This window comes from Phoenix dactylifera, chromosome 3 (genome assembly GCF_009389715.1).
Source record: "Phoenix dactylifera cultivar Barhee BC4 chromosome 3, palm_55x_up_171113_PBpolish2nd_filt_p, whole genome shotgun sequence".
NCBI classification, from domain to species: domain Eukaryota; kingdom Viridiplantae; phylum Streptophyta; class Magnoliopsida; order Arecales; family Arecaceae; genus Phoenix; species Phoenix dactylifera.
In genome coordinates, this window is record NC_052394.1 from 20,721,081 (window position 1) to 20,740,087 (window position 19,007).

Consider the following 19,007-nt stretch of genomic DNA (forward strand, 5'->3'; position numbering starts at 1 on the left):
AGTTGGCATTTGGAATTAACAAGGAAGAAGGAAGATACACACTAGGAAAAAAAGGCAAACTAGTTGAAGAAGTTGACAATTTGAGGAAATTCATCTCTCTTGCATGGTTTGCATATAGGCCATGTATTGATCAATATTAGGCTGCAAAAGGCAACATAATTGATAACAAAACCTACCACTTTACCTAATGGCAATCCAAGTCATGAATCATGCACGATGCCGGCGAAATTATTGGAAACCCATTACCCCCTATAATGATTCAATTCTATTAATTCTTGCTGAGCCAAGTTAATCAAATGAATTATTATCTGACAAATGGAATCATGCAACAAAATAACTTGTTTCCGATAATTCGGAGAACTGTCCTTGTGGCATTATGCTTTTCCACCACGACACCAGAACTAATTGGCTCTCAATAGTTTTGCTCTCTCGCTAGCCTACAAGATTCTCAGATCTCTCCATTTGCCGAACTTAACAAACGAAACCGCCGCAAAAGGATCTTGCTCGAGCCTGCTAAAAAAAGCAACCCTGCAATAAATACATTAAAAAAATATATACCAAAATTTATGAAAGATTGGAAAATAAAAGGGCGGGCGGAACGCGGAGGAATAGAAAAACCCCACCCTGCGACGCCTCCCCTTTTCATCCACTCCCATCACCCTCTCAACCAATGCCGGAAAAAATAAATAGAAAAACTCGCCTTTCTCGCCTCCGTCTCTTTTTCTCTCTCCGCCGCCGCTCGCTCTAGCTCGCTTACTCCTCCGCCGTCGCGGTCGCGGTCGCGGTCGCCGTCCCGGTCGCCGCCTCTCCGATGTGGCCGCGGTGGCGCAAGGGCTCGCTGCACGAGGAACCAGCTGCCCCCCCGATCCACTCCTCCTTCTCCTTCCCCACTCTGAAGGACGTCCACTCGCTCCTCCGAGACGAGGAGGAGATCTCCTCGGCTGCCGGTAACTCCCCCCGGAGGCCCTCCGTCTTCCACCGCGTCCGGATCTCCGCCGCCGCCCTCCGCACCTGGCGCACCCTCCCGGACCCGAGCCCCGTGCCGGCCGGCCAGGAGAAACGTATCGTGCTCTACTACACCAGCCTCCGCGTGATCCGCAAGACGTTCGAGGACTGCCGCGCCGTGCGGTCCATCCTCCGGGGGTTCCGCGTGGCCGTCGACGAGCGGGATGTGGCCATGGACTCCGGATTCCTGGCGGAGCTGAAGGTGCTCCTGGGGCGGCACCGGGGGCAGCGGCTGGGGCTCCCCCAGGTGTTCATCGGGGGGCGGTACGTCGGCGGGGAGGAGGAGATCCGGCAGCTCCACGAGTCCGGCGAGCTCCGGCGGTTCGTGGAGGGGGTGGCGCCAGCGGCGCCGGCGGGCTGCGAGCGGTGCGGTGGGTTGGCGTTCGTGCTCTGCGGGAGCTGCAGCGGCAGCCACAAGCGGTACACCGAGAAGAGTGGGTTCCGGAGCTGCACCGCCTGCAACGAGAATGGGCTCGTCCGGTGCCCCGATTGCTGCCTCCCGTCCCTCTGATCCAGATCGGAGGGCTCCGATTGCCGTTCTGATTTCCTTTTTTTCTGGAGAGCGCGCGAGAGAGAGGAGGAAATAGGAAGTTGTAGTTCAAAGGGAAACTACTCTTAATTTGGCTTACTGTTGGGGTAATATTACTGGCTTTGGGTTTTAATTTGGGAAGTTTAGTTATTATGGAGTACTCGGTTCCTCCTCCTCTTGTGTTTGTGTGAAGTGTTAATAATGGGAGATTTGGCAATCTTTTTTCCTTTTATTTTCTCCTGGTATAATGTAGACTCGGGAGAGAGGAATAAGAAACTTTGGGAATGGGCAAACACTTAAGAGGAAGATACTATATCAAGATTAATGGTGAACTAATCATTTAATTATATCTCCCCTTTCTATTTCTTTGGTAACTAACCAAGTTCTTCATGGTTCTGTATCCTTTTGAGTATTTGGAGAGAGGCATTAAGTTTGTATAATTCTGAGTCTATTCAAGTTTATGTTTGGGGATAATAATGGTCAAGCACTTAAGGATGGATTTCAGAAGTTTATTGAAGGAATGGTAAACTTGCAATGCATAACAAACTTAGAAGTAGTCTAAGATAAATCCCTTGTTTGTCATTTCACCTTCTGTGAAAGTCTTCTGCTATGTCTTTGGCCAATGCTGCTGGTCTAAATCCCAGTCGGTGGAAAATTTTTAGCAAAAGACAGTATCTTCAAGACAGATTTTTTGCATGAAGCCCTAAATATCAGTTGACAGATATAAAGTATTTCTTGATGGCTGCACAGTTTTAAATTTTGCAATTGAAATATAACGTTTTAAACTATTTATCTTCTCTTTCTAACTATTTAGACTTGGAAGGAATCCAAATTATGTAATTTTATGCAGTAAACATAATATATGAAATGGTTTCACATACTAGGCATAATATGAATTGTTGTTAAAGAACTCTAGGTAGGTTTCTCACTGAAAAAGAAAGGAAAAGGAAAGAGAGAGAATCTAGGAAGAAGAGAGAGGATGGAAAGTGGTGCAAAATTTGTGAATATTGTGAGAACCCACAATTTTTCGTATCTCAGAATTATTCTTATTCCAAGCTATAAATGAAAAGAGTTGCGCTGTTACGCGGGCTTCTTGATTTGCCATCTTTGAGATTGCCAACATTCATATGATAGACTTTTTGCTAGTCCAAAAATGATATAACCTTGCTTTACATAGACAACATCAAACATTCATATGATATACTTCTTGCTATTCCAAAAATGATATAACCTTGCTTTACATAGACATCATCTAGTCCTTTGGATTTCCATTTTTTTCTTCTTCTCCGTGTAATTAAGTCTTAAGAATGTAAATTGGGGCTTGTCTTGATGGTAAGTCTTCTTTGCTTAGCAGCAAAAAGTTCTGGGTTCGATGCTTTAAGTGGTTCAATCTTAAAAATCAAGACCTAAACAATAACAGTGCAGGTGGAGTGTGTGACCTAAATAATAAAAGTTCTCTTGCAAGTAGGACTCTGTTTCTAATTTTATTCTATTTAGTTATCTTACTCAGAATAAATATTTTTTATTCTACTTAATTATTTTTTTAAGAATAGTTATTTTTGTCCTTTAGTAGTTATCAAAGTTTATCTTTTAATAAGTGTTGATACTCTATTTAAATTAATGAAGCATCTCCATAAGTGTGGTGTGAGAAAAAAGAGAGTAAGAGGTATTATCTTTGGTGAGGCGTGGGAAGAGCTTTTTGTGTGGCTCAATTTTATTAATAAAATATTTTTTATTTTTTTAATTTTTTTAGGACTTTTTTGTATTATTATTTCTTAGTATTTGTCCTAGATTCTAAGCCGTTGCGCCTGGTCTATTTGAAATAATAAGTCTATTTCAAATATCAATGTCATTGTGCTTCTACAGGCGAATGGTCCCCGTTAGATGGGCCACATGACTTTGTACCACTGATGTTCCCTCCTTATCAAAACTTCGTAACCTTTTGGTCTTTCTCCGCATGCTCCCATGGCGATCCGTCGGGAGAAAGTAATCTAGGATGGATCCAACGGTTAATGATGGGCCGATTCACTGTCACATGGCGGGACCTATGCTCTTTATTTATCTTTTATTTGTGCAGGCCCATAAGGTGGGTGGAGGGGTTTCATCATGAAACATTGTGGAGCCCACAAAGGCTCCTCACAAGCGCAGGTCGGTGGGTGGTTCCATCCCTGTTTGATATCTTGCTTTCTAAGCCTAATTAACAAGTGGTAATGCTTCTCACCTGGAAACCAGTCGAGCATTTTTATGGAGATGTATGTGGTGGAAGAGAGAGAGATGCTTTTTTCAAACATGTTTCCCCACTGATTTTCTTTCATTTTTTTCCCTTCTTATAGCACTGTGTTTTTTTTTTTCGTTCTTTTGATGTAAGTGATTAAGCTCAATCTAATCTTTCCTTAAGGAAAAAATCTTGTGCATTGCAGTTCCAAGTTGATATTTGCTTATGTGTTGACTCACTGATTTGTATGGCAATGTCCGCCGATCCTAGATGATTCGGGTCCTTAACCACATTGTGGAAGGATATGAGTCCAAGTAGCTTGATGAACACCTGAATTGGTCTATTCAGATCGGGCTTATTGGCTAGTTTTCATGCAATCTATTTAATTTGTTAAGGGAGTGCTACCCTAATGTGCAGTCCACACTACGTTTAGACTGAAAAAAAAGAAGAAGAGCCACCAAGGTGGTAGCTCAGTGAAACTGGGCGTAGTCTTCTAACCACAGGGTTCCAAATTCGAATCGCTCCGCGCGTCGATTAAAATGTGGTGACACTACTTGGACTTGGGGTTTAGGAGCGCTTATTAGTCCACTAGTAGCTTTGGCTGTGACATATATAACGTACTCATCTTCGGATAGGAAGGGAATGAGTAAAACAGTGTCTACCCACATCGAACATTCTCCTGACGGGGTGGGAGCCCAGTGGGGGCTGCTACGCGGGGATGGGCTTGTTCCTTCCTCCCCCTACCCCTTTTTTTCAGGAAAAAAAAAAAAAACAAAGAAGAAGAAGAAGAAGAAAAAAGAGGTATTGGTAAATTGACCTGTGAGTTTTAGATTATTATGAGACCAAACTATCTTGATGGATGATGTCATTATGCTTATCTCTCAGATCCTGTTTGAAATAGAAACAACAGACCAAAGAAACAAGGGCTACAGGTTTATTCACAAAAGGAGTGTCAATTACTCAATTCCTTTGGTCCCCCATGGGTTCATCTAGGGTCAGTCACTGGTTGCGGGCAATTCATCTTCCATGCAAGTCGATATCACCTTCCATTTGTTGTGGCTTGAACTGGAATTAGTATTACTAGTGACCTTCGAGTAACCTGAATCATCAAATGACCTGATTGTTCTAAAAATAGGCTTGATGTTTTTGTGCCAGATATGAACGTAAGACTCAGGAGCCATTTGGCATCTCTTTTATTTTCCTCAAGGGTTAAGCTTAAGCCCAAATCTAAAAGCTCTTTGTTAACCAGGTTAGGCCTTAATCACGCAATTAGACACCCCAATCTGATGCACTTGTGGAGCTTGAGGGCCTAATCATGCTTTGCTAGCTGTCCCCAAAGATTATTGTTTAATGGTTTCTTGGAGGAAATAGATTAGCTAGTCCTTGCAGTTAATGATTTTCCACCAATTAGTATCTATAAATCAAGAAAATCTGCCGCCATGAGTAGATTAATTAGAAAGAAGTTTGTGCAGTTCTAATTACAAAGAGGAGAGCTGATGAGGACAAATGGCCATTACAAATATATAGAGCTCTATTTTTCCCCCCATCTTTTTCTCTTTATAATAATACTACATGAACTTTCTCTCCAGAAAATAATGCTAGCTGTATGATCTATGAGATTTAAGAGATGACAATCAGCTGCATAGTCTTTGTATCTCATGCATTCCTTTTCTAAACTCATTTATTAACTCACTAATTATCTTTGGGGACGGCCTCGTTTCGCTTCACAGGCTCACAGCCAGCATTCTTTTTACAGCCTCGTTTCGCTTCACAGCCAGCATTCTTTAAACACGTGTCTGCTATTTTTGTGCACCCGAGATGGCAAACCTCTGGGACCCACCTTACGCACCAACAACAACAGCACACGTCACAGCATGCGCAGTTTGCCGTCGAGTACGAGAAATCTGACCTACGGCCGACTACAGATGATAAAAATAAAAGAACGTGCCGTATTGGACCCGCCAGCTGCCACAATTCTAGAACTCAGACCTTTCATCACAATTCTTCCACCACCATCCATCACACATTGATGGAAGTTAACTTCGAAAAAACTCAAAAATAGATGCTTCCAGAAGACAAACACCATCCAAAATGTTACAAGAGCAGTCGTGTCTATCTCTCATTATATCTCATTTAAAGTCAAACAGAACATAATTGAATGTGTTGATACTAAATCAAAGGTGATATTTGAAAAGAATATATGAATAATTATAATGCCATCTGCTCTTTTGTAATTATTTGCTCCTTTGACTTAAAATTGCATGGCCATGGATAATAAATATGTGAACGAGCAAATAATTAGAAAGATGACTCTATATATAACTTGCCATTCTTTTCTTTTTTTTAAAAAAATAAAGCTCCATGACGGAAAAAAACAACTATTGTAAACATCTTGTATTATCTCTCTTTTTATTTACTACCATGATATTTTGAAATTTGAGAAGCATCACTGGCTTCATCAACCATCTAGATGCCACATATTTTGGTGTATGTATGTACAAGTCCACAAAAAAAACCGTACGAAAATAATTTTTTTACGTAAACAAAAAAAATAAAAATCAAATTAGATCATATCCATCAAATACTACTTTCATTCGCATTTAACTAATAAAAATTTAAATTATATGAGTCATGTGACGACAATTTCTTGATCATGAAGGTACAATTTTGACCTACGTGACAAGTTTTGGTTGGTTAATCAATTAAATTCATATTCGTTCATCACTATCCTAAAAATACACCTTCAATAATAAATTACCTTATATCCTAATGTTAAAATATTATATTACTACCGGTGCAGAGGATCTCAGCCCTGTCACGTGCATGACACGTCTCACGTGACAGTACTTGTTCGCATGCATCATTCCGTGTATTAAAGTAAATTAAAAAAGAGAAGTGGCGGTCAACGTGTCAACGTACCCAAGTCCACCATGGGGTTCGGGTTGTATCTTTTGTGCGAAAGGACGATTGATCTTTTTTCGCGATGTAAACCGTTGGATTATAGACGCACGGCTCTCAACCGATCATTGCGCGATCTAACGGTGGATTCGAGCGAAGGAAGGGGAATCCTTCTTTTGTGCGAAAGATACAACCGCCGTCCGTCACCACCTTCCCGGAAACTTACCCTGGGGCCCCCTCTCCGTCTCATTCGTACAAATAGAGGAGAACCAGAAACCAAAGACAAGGCATTGATGGAGATATCAATCACCTTTGGAAATTCCCACAGAATTATCGAGACCACCCTTTGAACCGTATCAATGATAAATTCCAGGGTCCCAATTCCGCGTGCCAGCACAATACCAGCTCCATAATTCCACAAGTCTTTCCTTTTGCCTATTTTTCTTTCTTTTAGCCGTGGCCGAAGCGAAGACTCAGGGTTCTTTGAGAGGAGAGATCACAGCGGAAGAAAAAAGAGTTCTTGGACTGAAAAATGGAGTGCTGGAGGCTTCGAACGGAGTCCTTCTTGCTGTGGCTCGCTCTGTTGCATCAAAGATTGGAGATTTCCGTTTCCATCAATCCTGAGGGTAGGATCTTTGATGCTTAAAGAGTTGTTAGGGTTGGTTTGCCGGAAAGCAATTTGATCGAGTTTTTTTTTTTTGTTACAATTTTTTTTTCTGGTTGTTTCATATATGTAGGAAGGGATCTTTTGAGGTTTAAAGAGAGGGTAGAGGTCGATCCCTACGGCGCTCTTTCGAATTGGAAAGAAGGCGATGTTGATCCGTGCTCTTGGTTCGGGGTCGTCTGCTCGGATGATGGAAGAGTCGTGGCTCTGTGAGTGACATTCCTGTGCCTTTTTGTTACTACTTCTAGATGGTTTTTGCATTATTTTGTTCCGAATTTAGCAGTCAAGATTTTTTCTAGTTTGCTGGAGTAGATAATTAGATAGTCAAACAGGCAATATCCACCTTTTTTTTTTCTCTCAAGCAAATTAGGTTTCTTTTTGTAGCCCTAACCTTATTTTTTTAGGTACAAGATATATAGATTTTGGACTGCCTAGCTATACAATTACATGTGTCACCATGGAGGGCCATGGCGATGATCCTTTCCTTGGTTCTGAGGCCAGAAGGGCTTTATTTAACAAGAGCTACCAAGGACTTTTCAATCTCAACACCTGAAAATCTCCAACTTTGGGATCAGGAGTGGTTGAATCGCTTGCATCAGGGGAAAAAAATAGGGCGAGTGGTTGAATCACAGTGATACATAAAGAGTGCAACCATGCAAGTGCATAGGTCCAAAACCCATGAGCTAATAATCAATAACCAAAACACTCAAGCGAAGCTCAGGATTGTTACAATTGGTGTTTTTTCTTCTGTTGCACATGGTGGCTTACTGGCTATTTCTTTGCGTGTGGCTTTAATGAAATATCGAGCCTTCTCTCAGGTTATTACTGGTCTGATAAAGAACTTAATCGGATGGCTTCCTGAGAGACTGATAAGCCTTAAAAAAAAAAAAAAAACTAGTGTTTCCTGATTTGTATAAATCCTTTGATCTAATGTGTAAAAAACAGGGAACTTTTGAGCAATGTTCCACAAGGTAGCTCTCTCACTGGAAATACTGTTCTGCTACTTGAATTCTGTTTTTGAGTCTCTGTCATGACAACATTTGTTAACCGCAAACCATTATTCCTGAAGAATTTTGATGATGGATGCGTTTGATAAATTTGTTCTAAAGCTATCTGAGACTTCAAGGGGGATATACCTTTGCTTAGCAATTTCTTCTCTGTGCTCTTTTTTTCTATTTATTTAGTCATACTTTTGATAATTTCACCTTTGTCAGTGGTATATAAGTTTTGCAACATATTGTTTTTGTTAGTTAGTTTTATGCTTGTGATGCTACTCTTCTTCAGAACTTAGAAGATGTGGATTGCACTAATCTCTAGCTAGTAGATACTTGTTTCTTGTCTTCTTCCAAAGTAGATAATTAGATGTTATACTAACTAGCCCTGCAATAACCCACTCACATGGGATGATTGTCTTCCTTGTCTTGGTAGGTATTATTTTCTTGTTGATGCCAACCTTGATTGGATCTATCTTGCAGAAGTTGTGAACTTGTCTGTAGGGAGGAAAAATGAAGTGGTAAAACATACATAAAAAGATGTAGTATAATTTACAACCATCAACTATATAACATATGACCATAAACCATGTGGAAGGAAAATGATGGGACGCCATTTCTTTAGTGAAGCAAGGACATCTGATAGTCATCAAGCATTTTATCACAGCCACTGTAGTCACTAACATAAATATGATTCGTATATCAAAAAAAAGAAAGAAAGTGTAGAGCAGGTTTTTTAAATATCCTACACCTAACTCTAGATTGGAGGATTTCCAATCTTTGGTATAGCTCAACTATGATGAATGGGCTTCTGGCAAAAATCAGGGTCCCACTTATATATCTTACACGGATAATATACCATGAGGGAATTAGAAGACCTAGGTTTAGTAGATTTGAACCAGAGTTAGTGAAAATTGAAGAATACCAGAAAAAATTAAACAATTAATGATACACTTCCAGCATATACATGAAAAGATGTGGAAATGAGAAACTTATGGATGACTTATGTGTTTCTAGGCCTCAGGACAAAATTGACTATAAAATATATTAAAAAGCCCTCTTAGTTAATTTCTAAAAGTAAATCAATAAATTTTCAATTGACATTCCTGTGGTTTAAAGATGTACATGTTTGCTTACCTCAATATACATTTACTCTCAGCTTTTGAGACATTTCTTGGGCCCTCTTAGGTCTCCATTAGACTTTTCTTGCTAAATGCCTTTGGTTATGGATGGCTTGTACCAATGGCCTTCTATTCCCCAGTTTAATATGATTGTGCATTAGCATTAGAGGCAATAAGGAAGCATGGCCACCACGTGTGTCTGATAACTCCCACAACTGTAAGTTTTTGAGGAGATGAGGTGGTGCAAGGAAGATGAGAAATTGTGGAGGTTATGCCAGATTGTGGCTTATCAAGTCCATCTAAAAGGCATTTTCTGGTTCGTAAATCTTGATATCAATGGGGTGTCTGATTTCTTCTACTTCTCTCTCTATTTCTCCTAGATCCACCAGGTTCCCTTGCATGTGGAGATATTGCACGGATATGGTAGACAAGCATCCCATTGACCCTTAGGAGATTCATAGATTACTTATGTAATCTTTATATTAAGTTTCATTTCTTATTCTTTTTTTCTTTCCTTCATTCATTAAGATATTATGGCATTCCATTGTCAAAAATTTAGTTTCAGTAGTTAAATTGCATATCATATTGCGGTTGCAGGTAGTGGCTTCATTTCATGCTTTATGAAATGCATATAGTTTTATGTTCTGGATACGGGTATCCTGTGCTAACCATTTGGAGTGATTTTTAAATTGACTCTCATGCTTGGATATGTTTGTATTCTTCCATTATGCATTTTGCTTTTGAACTGAATGACTAAAAGCTATTTTCCACTGGTTCCTCATCACCATGTTGTCTTTCATATTTCGAATCTAGTGCAAATAAAAGTTGTTAGAATAAATGTTTATATTAGCTATCTTTTTCTGAAATTTGTAATCTTCTTGTAGGAACCTGAAAGATCTTTGTCTTAAGGGGAAACTTGGGCCTGTGCTTGGGAAGTTTATCCACATGAAGTCGCTGTAAGCATTTCGAAGCTTGTTTCTTGATCATATAGAGTTCATATTCTTTAACCTGTTCTTGTGGTCTACTAGAGTCTATACTTCAGGTTGTTTGTTTGCCATTAACATCCTTTTCTTTCATTCTTTTTTAGTTTCATTTTTGTTCTAAGCAAAATGTGACATCAAGTGTTTTGGTTGCACAAACTTGTCTTAGATTTAACTTGCAGTTATGGTGTTGCTGCTGATCCCCCTTATGAATGTGTACTTGTTTCTTAGCTTGTGGAAAATGAACAATTTCGGTACTCTGACATGGTCAATTTGTAATATAAGCATTTTATGTAACATCCGGACCCTGCAGATGATTTCTCGTGTTTCCCAGAAATATTAGTATGCAAGCAAAGTTTGAGAGAATGTCCGAACTGTATTTCAAATATTGACTTAAACTGTTAAGGGTTAGCTATGGGGCATATCCTTCGTGACAATGCATAATCTTTTGGGTTTAGATAAACAAAATAGCAAATTTCATTAAAATGGACCAATTTGCCATTCAAGTGATTCGCTTCTGCATAATATTTCATAGCATGTCCCAAACTTTCCTTTAAGCTGATGATAGATTAAATAAATGTGCATTGGTTTTCAAGATTTTATAGCATTTCAGAGTGCCAAATTATTTGGTCATGTGTTTTTTTGAGCAGCTATAATTTTCTCAGGTGTGACCATTGTAGCATTTCTTCAAACAAAAATGTGCATAAATTTTTAGCAAACTTAAAGAAGCTTAATGAGCTGGATTTGTTTAAGAAGCTGCTGGTTTTGAATATGTCCTTAGTTAGTTACCTATGTTTGATAAACTACTTATAAGATTTGCCAGCATCCATTCTCTAGAGCTGAGTAGCAGCAAATAGGTCCAGTGATGGGGATACAAAACCAGTTCTGTTGTTTGGTCATATGTAGCGCATGCTTAAAACATGCCCAGCTAGGAGGGACCTGCATAAAATAGATTCAGCACTAAAAGGGTTACGTTGACCAAATGCATAGTGAGATGTTTTTATTATTCATTAGCTATAGGCTGGCAAGGCATGAAGTTAAGGTGGTTAATTCGGTTGAAGATCTGAAACTAGTAGGAGATATATGAAGGATTATAAAAAAAATGGAAGTTTCTCAAATAGAGTTCTGCAATGGAGTTTATGGTCGTGGTTGGAAAAGAATGTTAAAGACAAATCATAAAGTAACACCAGAATTGCTGGGACTAGGGTAGTTTTGATATGGTTGTTATCAAAGTCCGCCGAACCGGTACCGTACCGACACATGATACACTTGGGCGTGCCGGTTCGGACTAGCATGCTCAATTTTTTTTTGAGCTTTTTAAGTTTAATTAATTGGTAGTTAATCTTTTTTAACTTTTTTAATGATTTTAAGTCTAATTTAATATTTTTTTATTTTTTTATTTTGGTTTAATCTAAATGATGCATCTTGTTGTTTTAAGGTACTACAAAACATAAAATGATTAGTGAGATGTTGCATGCTACAAGAAGCAACATGAAATATCCGGATTATTAGCATAGTCAGGAGGCACATCAACCCACCCCTCTAACCAAACGGCGTTGTAGTCTTGGATGTTCATCCCATAAGGAATGCACTCTGGGTTATAAGCACTTTCGGATCTTTTGCTGAAGCTCTGGCTCTGAGAGGTGTCCTCTGGTTGATAAAACGGTTGTGAAGGGGCCCATCCGAATAAGCCGGCAGCAAAATTCAATCCGTAAGATGTTTCGAGCTGCATAGGATAGTAACCACTGAAGAATGAATCGGGCGCACCATATCCATATCATTATCCGTATGGGTTATAGGCTGCCTTTGGATCCAATATACGACTTGAAATCTGACACATCTATGGATTTTACACGTGCGATGTCATCTGATATGTCTATGAACCTGATACGTATTAATTTCAGCTCAGATTCATGTGGAACCCAACAATAGATGCTACATATATTTTTTTAGGCTCGCGGGCATGCATCGAAGGTTACTTATCTCTCCAAATTTAAGCATAGGCCGCTATGCGCATGATCGCATCAAAACTTGAATAAATGGACACCAAATTTTGTTACAGAGTAGCTTGTATGCCCCTGAATACGCTTCTGATTTTACAATTTTTTTGAATTTTATTTTTTTTATTTTTTAATTTATTTAAAATTTTATATAATTTAAAAATTAAAAATTTATATGTCATTGTGTAGATCATCTATAGATTTATGACATATCATAAAATCAAGTCCAAATCAAAAATTTTGGCATGATCTCTCCTTATTTTGCAAATTTCAAGCTATTTTTTGGAGCCAAAAAAAATAAGAGAAAATAAGATAAGAAAGAGGAAGCACACCTTATTTAGGTTTGGATTTTTCTTCAATCCCGCTGAATCGGTATGATTTTGCAAATTGTGGGGAAGGGGAAGCCATTAGAGTCTAAACGTTACAGAGAAAAAATGTTGGGAAGAGAAGGAAAGGGGGAGGGGGCCCGGTTCCGAATTGGGCCGACTCGCTGCGAACCGTCCGCACCGAGTTCGAACGGAACCGGACCGTTCCGAACGGTTTGGGATTGGTCCCCATTTTATTAGGCAAACTGACCCGATCCCTGATCGGGGCTGTTCGGTCTGGTTCGGCCGACCTTAGTTGTTATTATTATTAATATGGCTTGATTATATGCAAGTCCATATTCTTTGTTCTTCTGGCTGCTTCTGTGCATCAGCGTTATAGAACATAGACAAAATGAGATGGAATATTACTGGGGTTTCCTCGTGAAGGTCACAAACTTTTATTCACTTAAAATTATTTCTTAGTATTCATAATAGAAGTCTTTGAATACCATAGGGACATAAACATGTAGGCCATGATTTGTTTTCACTTATGAAAATATAAAGCATTCTTGGACTAATATGGAAACTGAATATATGTGCCATGTACTGCACATATCTTGACTTTCTTTGTGGGCCATGTCATGCATTGAGTGGAGGCCGCAGAATGGGTGGGATGCGAGCAACATATGGTGTGGGTCGGTTACAGCAATATGTATGTCTAGCACCCCATATTGTTTAAATTGATTTTCAATAATCTTTTAGCTAGTTACCATATGAGGTCATTTCCCATCTATATTTCATATGTAGCTATCATGCATGATTCTTTTTATAATTTGTGATTCCGGATAATGATGGTTATGTTCTTACTTCTTATGGTATTTTTCCAACTTAACCCCCTTCATGCAGCAATTTATACAACAATTCCTTTTCTGGAATCATCCCTAGAGAAATTGGTGAATTGCAGAAGCTGGAGATATTGAACTTGGGACACAATGATCTTGGTGAACCACTTCCACCTGAGCTTGGAAGCATATCATCGTTACAGATCCTGTGAGTGGAGACCATGGTGCAAGTTGATTTTCTACTGAAGTTTTTTTGTTCCCAATAATAATATGATTGCCAATTTTGTTGTTAACATTGCAGCGTACTCAGAAACAACAAATTTGTTGGTGACACATTGCCTGAAATGCATCAGCTGAACATTATCTCTGGGATTCAGGTTGATGAAGAACTGTTATCATCAAGCCACAAACAGGTTACAAGGTAGGTCATTTCACCACTTTATCAATTGGATATATCTGCACTAAAATTTGAGTTTGTAAGAACTTGCAGCTTTTATAGGATTAGGATTAGGATTAGGGATACACACACACATACCTGGGACAATTACACCTTTATGACTATATATACAGCAACCAGCCATTCAAATTGAACTTTAAGAAAATGAAAGACACATATTTTGATGGCAAAGACAAGATCTGGTGGGGATTTTCTAAATCAGCAATTGGTATAATAATAAGGTAAGTGGCAATACCCTCTTTATTCTTTAATGTAGTATTTGACTAGTGCACATAACATTCATATCAAGGTTTGTGAAGCTGCAAAATCATTAACAATTTTGACAAGGGTCAATGAGTCATTGGGGCATAGCATGATTAGAAAAGAAAGAACAAACTTGTCTTGCTCTGTAAGGGTATGTTATAAATTGAACTGGTGCCTTAAGCATTTTATCATATTAAAATTATATACACAACTCAACCATGTCAACTCTATGTGAATACTTTAGCTAGAGAGAGAGAGAGAGGAGAGAGAAAGACCCCATGGGAAAATAAAACAAATTAAGTTGCATCATGTTGTGAGAAGAATCTAATATATAGTAGCCTGTCCTCTGGTGATAGTCCCTGATAGAGGGCGGGTGTGGACAAAAGTGGTTGGAAGTTATGCTTGTCAATGAATGTGGATAGTACTAAGTAGTCGGATTCTATGATTTGTCTTTACTGGTTTTTATTGTTTATGACGCTAATCATGTTCTGCTAGTGGTCAACCTTTTTTTTTGACGTGCAACCACATAACTCTCCCTCTTTGGTAGATATGCATGGGAGGATTGCATTGGCATCAACACAAAGCACAATTTTTGGCATACTGTCTTTAACTGAAATACAACTTTGTAATATGATGATAAGTAGTGATAAACAGTTTGTAATGGTGAACTGGGGCTTGCCCTAGTGGACCCTCTGTTTAGCAACTAGATATTCTTGGCTGGATTCTTTGGTGGTACATCCCCAAAAATCTGGACCCAAGTAATTATTGTGTCAGTGGGTTTACTTCCCTCCCTCCTTCCCTCTCTCCCTCTCCCTCTGCCTCTCGCTCTCAAAAAAGGCTTTCCTTGCTTGCTTCCTAAATTTGATTTAATCTGTAATAGGAATGTTGAAAATGCAACCATACGGAGACTTCTGCGAGAAGATTATGGTAGTCATAAAAAGCCTAATAAAACAGACCATATACGAGATACTGCATCACGACAACCACGATCACTGGGACCATATCCACGAGCAACAGTAGTTCCACCATCCCCACCACCACCACATAAAGCTCCTTCCCCTGCTCCAGATTCCTCTCCTACCCAGCCTTCATCCTTGAAATTAGCAACAACCCGTGGAAAGCATGTGACTTGGATAATACTTGGGTCAATTGGAGGAGCATCTTTTCTGCTGGTTTTATCTGCCGTATGCTTGCTTTGTTACCGAGCCAACAAGGTTGTCACTGTCATGCCCTGGAGAACAGGTCTAAGTGGGCAATTGCAGAAAGCATTTGTGACAGGTTGCTTTTCCTTCTGAAGGATTTTAAGACTTCTTGTAAATTTGTATCCACATTCACGATTTTGAGTACACATGCAGGCGTACCTTCACTCAGACGCTCGGAACTTGAAATAGCTTGTGAAGATTTCAGCAATATCGTTGGCTCTTGGTCAGATTGCACATTGTACAAGGGAAAACTGTCCAGTGGGATCGAAATAGCAGTGACATCTACAATGGTTACATCAGCCAAGGATTGGTTACAATATGAAGCTCACTTCAGAAAGAAGGTGATTTAACAATCTACTATCATTTCCTTGCAGATATTTTCGTTACTTGTATGCAAAGATTAAGTATCAAGTTTTGGCTTTGTTTTCAGATGTCATTGCTGTCCAAAATAAACCATAAGAATTTTATGAACCTTCTTGGCTATTGTGAGGAAGAAGAGCCTTTCACCAGGATGTTGGTGTTCGAATATGCTCCAAATGGAACGCTTTTTGAGCATTTGCACAGTGAGTATCTCACTTGACTATCCTCTCTATTTTGTTGTATGGGCAAACTATCGCATGCTATCTGACACAGGTCGGTGACTACTGTCATTATGTTGGACAGGCCTGGAGGGGCAACACAATGGCTCTAGCAATCCTTCTGCAATGTTATATTGCAAGTATAACATCTAAAAGGAAAAAAAAAATCAATAGTTAAAACAGGAACATATGTTTATATTAAGGACACTGCATTTCTAGAGTGGTTCATATATCTTAATAAGGCCATAAGACATTCTGAGAGTTAAACATTTCCTCTTATACATTGTGCCAGTCCATCTTATGTGAACTGTCCAAATAGCAAGTTTGTGAAACGATTCAAATAAGTGAAGCAATGAGAAACTCAAAATGCTACAATTTTTGTCTGTGAGATACTGAAACAAAATTTCCAGGTCTTTTGAATGGAAACTATTTGAGAGACTGGGACCATAAGCAGATGTCTTGTTAAAATTTTAAAATTACCAGGAATTTCAAATTACAGCCTGGCAAGTAGCCTTTTAAATGTGCATGTTCCAAGAATTTGTGAGAAATTTATTAACTGAACCTGTAAATGCCCGAAAGTTTTTCCTAGAGAGAAAAAAATTTGAATAGTCCAAATATCTTCCATTATCCAAAATGTAAGGCTTCTCTGTAATTCAGTTTCTCTGTTAATTTTACCTGATTGCATGGATTTTAGATTCTGATTTGTGTCAAATTTGGCGGTATTTGCAGTTAAAGAAGCCGAGCAACTGGATTGGGCACCACGTCTGAGGATAGCCATGGGAATAGTGTACTGTTTAGAGTACATGCACCAGCTTAACCCTCCTGTAGTTCTTAGAAATTTGAACTCATCATCTATATATCTGACTGAAGATTATGCGGCCAAGATTTCGGAACTCGGGTTCTCTGATCAGGAAAAAGAACATGAGTCAGTATCTGTTGGCTCAGATCAAGAAAGCATTGTTTATAAGTTTGGGATAATACTGCTGGAAATAATTTCTGGGAGGCTTCCATTCTCCAAGGATGATGGCTTGCTTGTGCTCTGGGCTTCAGGTTATCTTACTGGGAAAAGACCCCTTAAGGACATGGTTGATCCAACCCTTCGATCAGTCCATGAGGAAGATATCGGTGCACTGTGTGAGGTGATACGGTCCTGCATAAATCCAGAGCCGAAGGAGAGACCAACAATGGCGGAGGTTGCCAGCCGGATGAGACTAATTACAGCAATGCCACCAGATGAAGCAACTCCAAAACTATCCCCATTGTGGTGGGCTGCGCTCGAAGTTGTACGTTCATAGGCTAGCTAGAGAAGAAGTAGATGATAGTTAATCAGAATTTCCTTTTTGTTTTCTTATTATATCATCTTAGTTTTTTATACCTCGGCATCAGCTGCTTGTATATAATCCTTGGATTTGATTAAAGATGTACAGTCGAGATAGCAATCAGCTTTGGTTTGTTCTGCTTTATGAGATATGCAGAAAGCTCAGAAATCGTATAATATATGGAGACCTTCTATGAAGAAATTATAAAAATATATGAAGCATTGGTATGTGTTTAGCTTCTGTCCGTTCATTTCATACTGGAGTTTTTGATCAGTTTCACCTTTGTCGCATAACTCCTTATTTGCAGTTATTTTAGTTGATTGCAAACATAAATCATCATCCGAATGTGGACGGTCATGGAATAGGTCGTAACATCAGCTCAACCAAGGTGAATACAAATTAACTGGGTCTCTGCGTCACCAAGCCTCTCTCTGTTGTTGTGTTCATGAGCGGCATGCTTACACTACCAAAACCATCAGAATTTTATATGCAATGTCTTATCCATACGTTCAGGTTCCTTGCATCAATCATCGTGGAAGGAACTCATCCAATCCGAAAACACATCAATCCAATCCGTGGAAGGAACTCATAAATCATCGTGGAAGGAACTCATCAAAATTTTATATGCAATGTCTTATCAACCACTCCATCGAATCCGAAAACAATCCAAAAAACGCCACCTTCTTTCCCAGAAAATAGTGGAAGGAACTCATCCAGCATCACATCAATCATCGTGGTGCATGTTCGAAATGCATACGACATGCAGTTGTAAGACAGTGGAGAAATATATTTCTTGTTAATTTTATTGATGGTAAGGAAGAGAGCACAAGAGAACACACGGATGCAGGCATGAAGTAACAAACTCTAGTGTTCCTGCGAGGAGATACGATATCTGCCTTGTTCCAAGAGCAAGCCTGGGAGAGATTGGAGCCCTACTTCTGCGGGGATCTCGCCAGCCTCATAGATTTGACGCTGCTGCTTGTATGGTTGGTGGATTTGGGAGATTTATCCGTTCCCAACCTCACGGTCGTTCGAGGATCAGCATGAATAGTTATGGCATCGAAATCTACCATGTTTCTCCGCATGAGATTCTGGAGCAGGTGAATGCAGCCACAGGGGACGTTCGCACCTACTCTGTATCTCCGTAATAATTCCGGCGGGACGCCGGCTGTTTTGGCCGTCCGTTCCCGTTCAACTAGAACGGGGGTGGGATTCTCCCAAATCTATGAGGCATGGGAAGAAGAGGAAAGAGTAAATAAAGAAAATAAGAAAAGAAAGGAAAGAAGAGGAAGAGGAAAGATAGGAAGGAAGGGAAAAAAGGAAGATTAAAAAAAAGGAGAAAATAAAGGAAAAAAAAGAGAAAAAGGAAAGAAGAAAGAAAGAAAGGGATAAGTGAAAAGAAGAAAGTAAAGAAAGAAGGGTAGAAGAAAAGCCAAAAAATGAAAATCAAAAAAAAAGGGAAGAAAGGGAAGGGGGGAAGAAGAGAAAGGGCAAAAAGAAAGGCTTTTCAGATTTAAAGGCTATGAAAGGCTATTTAGGAATAGATGGTAAAAGGGAAACCCTTCATGTATATCAAAAAAGGAAGCTCTTAAAAGGAATTTCCTCAAATATTTGCATACGTATTGTCCCTAGCAGAGCGCAAAAGTTTTGGCTTAAA

At 39.3% G+C, this 19,007-nt stretch overlaps 2 protein-coding genes across 3 annotated transcripts; both read left to right on the forward strand.

The window, feature by feature from the left end:
- Nucleotides 1-593: 593 nt before the first annotated feature.
- Nucleotides 594-1,881, forward strand: LOC103718077 (uncharacterized protein At5g39865-like). The gene has a single exon (XM_008806728.4). It carries the CDS (start codon nt 812-814, stop codon nt 1,514-1,516), a length of 705 nt encoding a protein of 234 aa, XP_008804950.1. The 5' UTR covers nt 594-811; the 3' UTR covers nt 1,517-1,881.
- Nucleotides 1,882-6,936: 5,055 nt separating this feature from the next.
- Nucleotides 6,937-17,590, forward strand: LOC103718087 (inactive receptor-like serine/threonine-protein kinase At2g40270). 2 transcript variants are annotated; one of them, XM_026809123.2, is made up of 9 exons: nt 6,937-7,273; nt 7,385-7,520; nt 10,309-10,380; nt 13,616-13,759; nt 13,853-13,972; nt 15,132-15,529; nt 15,607-15,794; nt 15,884-16,016; nt 16,117-16,414. In XM_026809123.2, the coding sequence occupies exons 1-9, from the start codon at nt 7,180-7,182 to the stop codon at nt 16,182-16,184; spliced, it is 1,353 nt and encodes a 450-aa protein (XP_026664924.2). In that variant the 5' UTR covers nt 6,937-7,179; the 3' UTR covers nt 16,185-16,414. The 2 variants fall into 2 exon arrangements, with proteins under 2 accessions (XP_026664924.2, XP_008804963.2); XM_008806741.4 differs by lacking the exon at nt 16,117-16,414 and adding an exon at nt 16,761-17,590 and having other exon boundaries at nt 6,939-7,273.
- The last annotated feature ends 1,417 nt before the right edge of the window (nt 17,591-19,007 follow it).

Coding starts and splice junctions, on each gene's coding strand:
- LOC103718077 (XM_008806728.4), top strand. CDS start 812: ATGTGGCCGCGGTGGCGCAAGGGCTCGCTGCACGAGGAACCAGCTGCC.
- LOC103718087 (XM_008806741.4), top strand. CDS start 7,180: ATGGAGTGCTGGAGGCTTCGAACGGAGTCCTTCTTGCTGTGGCTCGCT. Junction 7,521..10,308: donor GATGGAAGAGTCGTGGCTCT/GTGAGTGACATT, acceptor ATCTTCTTGTAG/GAACCTGAAAGATCTTTGTC. Junction 13,760..13,852: donor ATATCATCGTTACAGATCCT/GTGAGTGGAGAC, acceptor TTAACATTGCAG/CGTACTCAGAAACAACAAAT.